At 40.1% G+C, this 9,656-nt stretch overlaps 1 protein-coding gene across 2 annotated transcripts; it reads left to right on the forward strand.

The window, feature by feature from the left end:
- The first annotated feature begins 3,201 nt into the window (after positions 1-3,201).
- Positions 3,202-9,462, forward strand: prdm9 (PR domain containing 9). Of its 2 annotated transcripts, none has more exons than XM_084134557.1 (6): positions 3,202-3,282; positions 3,880-3,993; positions 4,142-4,413; positions 4,514-4,581; positions 4,666-4,856; positions 6,954-9,462. In XM_084134557.1, exons 2-6 carry the CDS (start codon positions 3,948-3,950, stop codon positions 8,879-8,881), a joined length of 2,505 nt encoding a protein of 834 aa, XP_083990683.1. In that variant the 5' UTR covers positions 3,202-3,282; positions 3,880-3,947; the 3' UTR covers positions 8,882-9,462. The 2 variants fall into 2 exon arrangements, with proteins under 2 accessions (XP_083990683.1, XP_083990682.1); XM_084134556.1 differs by having other exon boundaries at positions 3,217-3,385.
- Positions 9,463-9,656: the final 194 nt, after the last annotated feature.

A 9,656-nucleotide genomic window follows, 5' to 3' on the forward strand; every position in this document is an offset into this window, starting at 1 on the left:
TTTGCGCCTTTTAAGAGCACACTTAAGGTGTCTGGCCCTCTTTAAAATCACTGCTGGCAGCGGTGGGATTCGAACCCACGCCCCCGAAGAGACTGGAGCCTAAATCCAGCGCCTTAGACCCCTCGGCCACGCTACCCCAACGTGGCACCTTTTTTCAAGAAATAGAGAAAACGTGGCGTGCGGACCTTCATCGTCAGGCTCTGAAGCCCGCCAAGTTCGGCCAAGGAAAGCAAAAGCGGCTGAGTTTGGAAGAGACCGGGAGCAAGCAGTGTCACTTCTCCAGTCTTTTCGCTTAGGCATAGCAGCCACAAGTGCCTTCTAAAAGGCTGTCTTGGCAGCGGTGGGATTCGAACCCACGCCCCCGAAGAGACTGGAGCCTTAATCCAGCGCCTTAGACCGCTCGGCCACGCTACCTTGCGGGAGCATCTTCCGTGGGCCATTTTCGCCAATTTTTTCTTTAAATGTCTCACTTCTCCACAGCTAAATCCGTTGAAATTCTACGTGCCTTGAAGGAGCTCCTCGACAGGTGGAAAGGCCTCCTAAATACAGGGGGCAGACAGTTACACTCCTGGAGGCCCCCCTCCCTGCAGATTGCAATTCCATCTCTAATCAAACACAACTGAATTACCTAATCAAAGCCTTTGGGCCATATTCCAAAATGGCAGCCAACTCAAAATCATGAAGTAGCTGTCAGTTCACCAAAAACTCTCAATGAGTCAAATTGGCTATACATTGTTATTATATTTAAAGTCATTTTTGAAGTGACATTATAATAATTGTAAGTTATTGTTGTCCCTGATTCGAGAGGGTGCAGATTTTCAGCCGCATTTGCGCCTTTTAAGAGCACACTTAAGGTGTCTGGCCCTCTTTAAAATCACTGCTGGCAGCGGTGGGATTCGAACCCACGCCCCCGAAGAGAATGGAGCCTAAATCCAGCGCCTTAGACCCCTCAGCCACGCTACCCCAACGTGGCGCCTTTTTTCAAGAAATAGAGAAAACGTGGCGTGCGGACCTTCATCGTCAGGCTCTGAAGCCCTGCCGAGTTCGGCCAAGGAAAGCAAAAGCAGCTGAGTTTGGAAAGGACCGGGAGCAAGCAGTGTCACTTCTCCAGTCTTTTCGCTTAGGCATAGCAGCCATTCGAACCCACGCCCCCGAAGAGACTGGAGCCTAAATCCAGCGCCTTAGACCCCTCGGCCACGCTACCCCAACGTGGCACCTTTTTTCAAGAAATAGAGAAAACGTGGCGTGCGGACCTTCATCGTCAGGCTCTGAAGCCCGCCGAGTTCGGCCAAGGAAAGCAAAAGCGGCTGAGTTTGGAAGAGACCGGGAGCAAGCAGTGTCACTTCTCCAGTCTTTTCGCTTAGGCATAGCAGCCACAAGTGCCTTCTAAAAGGCTGTCTTGGCAGCGGTGGGATTCGAACCCACGCCCCCGAAGAGACTGGAGCCTTAATCCAGCGCCTTAGACCGCTCGGCCACGCTACCTTGCGGGAGCATCTTCCGTGGGCCATTTTCGCCAATTTTTTCTTTAAATGTCTCACTTCTCCACAGCTAAATCCGTTGAAATTCTACGTGCCTTGAAGGAGCTCCTCGACAGGTGGAAAGGCCTCCTAAATACAGGGGGCAGACAGTTACACTTCGAACCCACGCCCCCGAAGAGACTGGAGCCTAAATCCAGCACCTTAGACCCCTCAGCTACGCTACCCTGAGTCAAGTCTTAAGACAAAAAAAGAGAGAAAAGAGAGTGCACCTGCATAGTATGCGTTTTCTCCATCTTCTACAAAATATAAGAAAGACAAAGACAAAATGTTTAAGTCACTTCGTGGTGGACTGGCTTCCTGGAAGTATGGTGTTCACATTTTAAAACGAATGCTAATGTCTACAATATAAGTAATTGCAACCTTAAAACTCAATTCAGGTGCATAGTATTATATCAACTAATATTTACAGTATTAAATCAACAAAACAGAGGACTCTACTCACTGATGATACTTTAACTCACTCCTGTTATTTTTCATATAAGTAACATGACTGAAAGTAACAGGCTTGAGTTTTTAAGCAATAAGTTATCAAATACATGGCATATGGCCACATAGCATTTTTGCTAATAGCATGAGGACACTGAGCAAATTCTAGTGACTTACCAAAAGTTAATATTTAAAAAAAAAAACAATAAACAAAACAAAAATAAACAAATAAAATCTAAACAAAGATTGTTAAAATAAACATAAAATCTAAGAAATATTTTAGGTAACAGGACAGTATGTTGAGATTAACCTTCCCAGTCATAGTTACAATTTCATCAAATATACAGAAATTAAAATGAGAGAACTTATTGTCTTCCCATTGCCTTCAGAAGATCCAGACGATGCAACTTCCTGTTGAAATAAAATGTGTCTTGTGGAATATTCCAAGTTTTTCAGAGGGTGGGATGTGTTACAGTAACAGGACTGAGAGAAAACCCGGGGACATGACTAAAAGGTATATTTTATCTAAAATATTAGCTTAAATATTTATTTCTCATGAAAAAAACAACAAAAAAACAATTTCAAAGCATAGAAAGTCACACAACAATGCAAAAAAAAAAAAAAAAGATTTCTGAAGGATTTTAATCATTATATTTCATGGTAAAGTTTAGAGATAGAGTGGGGGCATGCAGAAAATGCTATTTTTTTAGTGTTCTATGTAGTTTTTATTAATGTTTTTAATTATACATTTTAAATTTGTAGTTAATGTGCAGGACATTTTGCTTAATAATAAAATGTATTTTAGAGTTAATTTTCATGCATTTTTATACATGTCCTGAGGACAGAAATGTCACCCTTTCGGTGGAATGGCGCACATAGGCTAGAGTATGTCACCTTTGATATACTGGATGGGTAAAAGTGTATGAAATTGGCACCGCGTGTATACTTTCGGCATTCCAATCAAGCTGCTTTCCATTTGTAGCCTAATCGTGTGATGATGTGGTCGTACTTGACCTGAAGTGAACCAGATTGTACTACACACACAACCACGAGCAAATCAGCTCTAGCGTTTTGAGCAGCACTGAGCGGAGTTATCTCATTTTTTTCATATTGAGAACATTATATAAACAAAGAAGAAAACAGAGCGCAGTTCTCTCGCTGCACTCCACAAGCACCATAGACAGTATATAAACGACAAGCACCCATAGACTGCACGCACCGTGATGGCGTCACAGACAGACGCCGACGTATTACAACTTCCTGTTTTGGGAAGCGCTGAGTTGGTCTCTTGTTTGCTATCCAGCTAGTAAGCTTGAAGGTACAACAGGATTGTATAACCTGAGTGTCCGAGTGTGCGTATGGTGTTAAGGAGTAAAAAGTGCAACTTACTGCGTTTAGTGAAACAATGTCGGACAGTCCGGGTGGGTGTTGTTGTATACTAAAGTGAAGTAGTTAGCTAACTATACATTTACCATGCTAGCTGTAGACTGCTCGAATCGACATATAAACAAAAATGTATCTCTCTTTTTAACTTCTCTGAAGAGTTTAGATTAATCTAAGTTACATGTCTGGTTCAAACTATGAATGATTAATGCGTTTCAGGAATGTATGCCATTATTAAACGCCTGTTTAAACAGTTAAAACAAGGTCACCAGATTGTGTCACGACAGCCTTTGCTTAAAGAATGTATGTTCAATTTTGCCATGTCAGTAATTCTTAAGTTATTCTGCTGTTGTTTTATTAAAACTTGGCATCTTACTTTAGTTGTTTTTTTTTTTCTTGTTCTTAAGTGAGTTACAAAAAATATAACACCATAACCATAATGTCTTCAAGGGAAGGCATTTTTGCTCAGTAATGTTTCCACTGTAACATACATGTTATAATAAAATAATGTTTTTCAACTGGTTCCTGACAGATTTGCCACCAAGTGATGAGCAGAATTTAGAGATACAAGGCTCTGTTGCTAATTATTCTTCTGTTGTGATGATGGCGGAACAGGAGGGTAGCATGTTTAATGACCAACATTTCTGTAAGTAAATAAAATAGAAACTTAAGTTGGCAGATGTTTTTTCAAAACATAATTAATTTTAAAAAAATGTCCTCTCTTTTATGTGTACCTTTTACTCTCTCTGTGTCTCCAATGCCCTCTCCTTCTTGTACTCCTCGGTTTTTGGCAGACTGTGAGATGTGTCATCAGCACTTCATAGACCAATGTGAGGTTCATGGGCCACCATTATTTACATGTGACTCACCAACAGCTATGGGCATTCCTCAGAGAGCTCTGCTAACACTGCCACAAGGCTTAGTTATAGGTCGATCTAGCATCTCTAATGCAGGACTTGGGGTTTTTAACCAAGGCCAGACTGTGCCATTGGGGATGCATTTTGGACCTTTGGATGGAGAGGTGACCTGTGAGGAAAAGGCATTGGATAGTGCCTACTCTTGGGTAGTGAGTGTCAACCTTAATGTTTTGTTAATTATTAGAGTTTCAATTTTAATTTCAATATAAGTATTGGGCTAAACATATAGTAATGCCTTTTTCTCAACAGATTTACAGGGGCAATAATCAATATAGTTACATAGATGCAGAGAGGGACACTCACTCTAACTGGATGAAGTAAGTACTTCTATGCTCTTTTGTTATGTATTGTAGTTTATGCATTTATTTTGTAGTTGTCTCAATCTTGTGTCTTCGCTTTAGGTTTGTGGTGTGTTCCATGAGTGAGACGGAACAGAATCTTGTTGCATTCCAGCAAAATGGACGTATTCTGTTCCGTTGTTGTCGCCCTATTAGCCCTGGGCAGGAATTTAGAGTTTGGTATGCTGAGGAATATGCTCAAGGACTTGGCACCCTCTGGGATAAGATCTGGAATAAGAAATTCATTTCTCTAGGTAACTACATCTAACTACATCTCCTGTGTGGAAACTTTGTGCCATATTGTCAACTAGCAGGTTTTTTGGTAACACTTTACAATATTTGTTCAATCATTAATGAATAACTAGGAACACAGGAACAAATGAGTAACACTCTATTAACATTCTAGTAACTACTATTAACTAACAAGAAACTCCGATTAACAAATTAGTCAGTAATAGCGCTCAGTTGAATGTGGTAGTTCACTATTAGCTAATTAGTAACTACTATTTTTTTCATACCTCCCAGATAACTACTATATACAGGTTCATAATCAACATGATACATGATTAACACTAGTTATGACTCAAGTGTTACTACATCCTTCTAAAGGAACTAATAATAATTTGGATCAGTATTCTAAAGTGAAAAGTTTGATAACTACCTAATAAATGACTAAAGTCATTGTAAGCTTTTGAGTCTTTTGTAAGGTTTTGGATCTGTATTCTAAAGTGAAAAGCATGATAACTCTAGAGTAATTACTGTAAACATTGTAAGCTTTTGAGAGTTTTGTAAGATTTTGAATAGTAATTCCTTCCGATGGGTTTGGTAACACTTTAGTCATTATTAATGTGTTCCCATGATCTTCACTTTACTGATACTGATCCAAATAATTAGTAGTTCCTTTAGCAGGATGTAGCAACATCCAAGTCATTATTATACAAAGCCTTACAAAAAACCTCAAAAGCTTACAATGACTTCAGTCAATATTAGGTAGTTATCAAGCTTTTCACTTTAGAATACTGATCCAAATTATTAGTAGTTCCTTTAAGGATGTAGTAACACTTGAGCCATTACTAGTGGGTTACCGCTATCTTATTTTATAAATTATGCATTAATTATGTTAATTATGAACCTGTATAAAGTAGTTCTCAGTGAGGTATGAAAAAATAGTAGTTAATAACTAATTAGCTAATAGTGAACTACCAAATTCAGCTGAGCGCTATTACTTACTAATTCATTAATCGGAGTTTCTTGTTAGTTAATAGTAGTTACTAAAATGTTAATAGTGCATATTTATTTGTTCCTATGAAGTTATTCATTAATGACGGAACAGTATTCTACAGTGTTACATTTTTTCTTTTTTCTTTTTTTATTCTGTAACTTTATTCTGTGGCATTTTCTAAGGAATGTTACATAAATGTGCAGTTAATTTGTGAAATTTCGCAAATGTGAAATTGCTCATATATATATAATTTATAAATGAGCTCATTATACAAAGGAAACAATATTACAGATCTGGGGGGGGATAATCCAACCGTCTCCATTAACTTTGCATTGCGAGAAGCTGCCTCCTTGTCATTTCTGACTTATAACAAAAAACAAAACAATGTCTAAAGGCTGCTATGTGACAAGGTGTACAGCAAACAAGCTAAAAAAAAAAACAGAAATAAGTTTTTATAAGCGGTCAACCCCAAAAAACGAGCGTTTAAGGACACAAAAGTGGATTCAGGCTGGAACGAATGGGTAAATTGTGGGATCCTGACACTCAGTATGCACTAAAAAATACACTACGTGTGCAGTAAACATTTTGTCACTGGTAAGTCAAATATCCAAATGTTAGTTTTATATATTATATTTCTGTAAACTAAGCTATCCTGTTGCCGATCACGTTCCCCTCCAGTGGACGTAGTTCTCAGAGTAATATAACACCTTGCGCTCTGTTTCAATTGCCTGTATCCACTTTTGTGTCCTTAAACGCTTGTTTTTTCGGGTCGACAGATTATAAAAACGTATTTCTGTTTTTAAATGCGCCTAAATGCGCTCTGTCTCTATATATTTCATCAGTTCATGGATTCCCTGGGAATCCAACCCATGACCTTGTCGTTGCTAGGGTCATGCTCTGCTGTTTGAGCTGTTCTTTAGGAAACACTGCCTTACCATGTAACAGCATATTTGAAGTTAACCTATGTAATTGTGCCATAAACATTTCAGTTATTTAGCTAATATAAGTCTTTAGGGCTTCCTACTACTCTGTAGAAATACAAAGTGACTAAATACAGCGACTGTAATGCATTTGGTGTTGATATCTGTCATGGCCTTTGGCTTTCCAGTAATTTGATTTCTTTTTTCAGGTACAACTGAAGAACATGCGACTCAGGTCTGCCTATGTCCTCATTGCCATTACTCCTTTCCAACTATTTTTTATCTGCGTGTTCATGTGAAGCGCTCACATCCCGATCAGTATGCGCACTTCACGCAGACACAGCCGCTTGAGTCCGAAGACCACTCAACAGTTATAGACATAGACCAGTGCCTTCTGACCCCTGATACAGCTCCTCCAACCCATATGCAGCCAATGACAGAAACCTGTCAGGGTCAAATTTCAACCCTAAATGGACAACCCATTCATCACTCAGAAAAGTCAGACTGCACTGATTTGTCCGAAACATGCAGTAATGGTTTGAGTGACCAGGCAAATTGTGCTACTGAGATCTCGGATGAAATAAATAAATGTGGTGAGTGTGGCCGGAACTTTTTGAGATCTTGTCATCTGAAGAGACACCAGCGCACTATTCACTCTAAAGAGAAGCCTTATTGCTGCAGCCATTGTAAGAAGTGTTTTAGTCAGGCAACAGGTCTGAAAAGACACCAACAAACCCACCAGGGGGAGGAAAAGAAAGAGAAAGATGCTGACAGACCTTCTGACCTATATCCTTGCACTAAGTGCTCCTTTTCTTTTGTGGCCAAATTCAATTTAAATCAACATCTCAAACGGCATCACCATGGAGAGTACCTCAGATTAGTTGAGAGTGGCTCGCTCACAGCAGGGACTGAGGGTGATACAGAGATGAATTCTGACAAGCATGACCCAACCTATGAACCTCCTACTCGAGTGAAGAGGTCTGCAAAGAACCCTCTGAGAGGCAGTAGTCGCCCTAAAAAAGTGTCTGTTGGCAGACCACGGGGCCGACCACCTAAAAACAAGCAAGCAGCGGAGGTTGAAGTGCAGAAGAGTTTACCTATCTGCACTGAGTGCGAACAAAGGTTCTCTGATTTGGAGACATTGAAAACTCACCAATGTGCTGGACAAGATAATAATAAGATAGGAGAATCACAGGAAGCGCCAGCTTCCCAGCATGTCTGCGGTGAATGCCTGAGAGCTTTCAGTAATTTTGATATTCTCAAAGACCATGAGTGCATTCAGCAGGGAGACGGATCTTACTGTTGCTCCCACTGCAACCTTTACTTCAACCGGATGTGTAACCTTCGTCGCCATGAGCGCACAATCCACTCCAAGGAGAAGCCCTACTGTTGCACGTTGTGCCTCAAGTCCTTCACCCAGTCTTCTGGCTTGAAGCGCCACCAGCAGAGCCATTCACGCCGCAAAGCCCACCGCCAGAGCTCGGCCCTGGTTAATGCCACCATCTTTCCCTGCACATACTGCCCCTTCTCCTTCACTGATGAGCGCTATCTTTACAAGCACATCCGCCGTCACCACCCAGAAATGAGCGTAAAATATCTGAGTTTCCAAGAAGGGGGCGTTTTGTCAGTTGAAAAGCCTCACAGCTGCAGCCAATGCTGCAAGAGCTTTAGCACAATCAAGGGCTTCAAGAATCACAGCTGTTTCAAACAGGGGGAAAAGGTGTATCTGTGCACAGATTGCGGAAAGGCCTTCAGCTGGTTTAATAGCCTCAAGCAACACCAGCGCATCCACACAGGAGAAAAACCTTACACATGTCAGCAATGCGGAAAGAGTTTTGTCCACTCTGGACAACTGAATGTGCATCTCCGCACACACACAGGTGAAAAACCTTTCTTGTGTTCACAGTGCGGCGAAAGCTTCAGGCAATCGGGAGATTTGAGGAGGCATGAACAGAAGCATTCAGGCGTTCGGCCATGCCAGTGCCCCGATTGTGGAAAAAGCTTTAGTAGGCCACAAAGTCTCAAAGCTCACCAACAGCTTCATAATGGCACCAAACTTTTCCCCTGCACTCAGTGTGGAAAAAGCTTTACTCGTCGATACCATCTCACCCGGCATCATCAGAAAATGCATTCCTAACTAAAATAGTAACAATAAGACACTGATGAATTTATAGATGTCATATGAAAAGTTTGTTGTTCCTGCTTTAAGAACATATTTAGTTATTTTAAGACAAAATTATGTAGCCAATGAAAAGATACCGTTCTTGTAAAAATGTTTAGACAGATCTGAACTTGGCATTTTTGAGTATAAGTGGGCACACAATTGCTAGGTGTAGTTGGTCCCCAGAGTTATTGAATCAAATGTGCAAAAGTCAAAACTATATTTTATTAATGACAAAATGTGTAATTGTTGAACAATATGTTCCTATGATCATAGTAAAAAAAAAAAAAAAAAAGTTAAATTTATGTGTTGCAAGATGTTTTCTTTTAGTCAAGAAACTTGGAAGATGGGAAAATGAGGGTTTTTGTTATTCCAATTATATTCATAGACAGAAGAAAATATTACATTTTTAAAGATGTCATGTCACTCCAAACAACAGAAAAGATCATCTGTTGTGCTTCTGTTAATATTTAGCTTTTAGCTTATTTTAGGTGCATGCAGAGTATAGTTTATTTCCATAGGGGGTATCAAATAAAAACCTTGCACAGATAACTGCATTTCACCATGCTTTACTGTGATTATGATTTTTTTCATCAGTCTAGTTTGCCTCCATTACGTTTTATTTTAGTTTAGCTTTGGTTACAAATGGGCCTCCTAAAAGAGAAATAGTGTGATGCTCAAGTGTACGCTGTGACTGGCTGCCGTCATGTGTTTTAGCCATACTTGTATCCTGTATAAAATACAATGTGTT

Source organism: Abramis brama (assembly GCF_963993115.1).
Source record: "Abramis brama genome assembly, chromosome: 14".
In the NCBI taxonomy this organism is placed as follows: Eukaryota; Metazoa; Chordata; class Actinopteri; order Cypriniformes; family Leuciscidae; genus Abramis; species Abramis brama.

Bases quoted from the DNA above. Each gene is read 5' to 3' on its own strand.
- prdm9 (XM_084134556.1), top strand. The intron at 3,994-4,141 runs GTAAGTAAATAA...GGTTTTTGGCAG, and splicing joins GTTTAATGACCAACATTTCT to ACTGTGAGATGTGTCATCAG. The intron at 4,857-6,953 runs GTAACTACATCT...TTCTTTTTTCAG, and splicing joins TAAGAAATTCATTTCTCTAG to GTACAACTGAAGAACATGCG.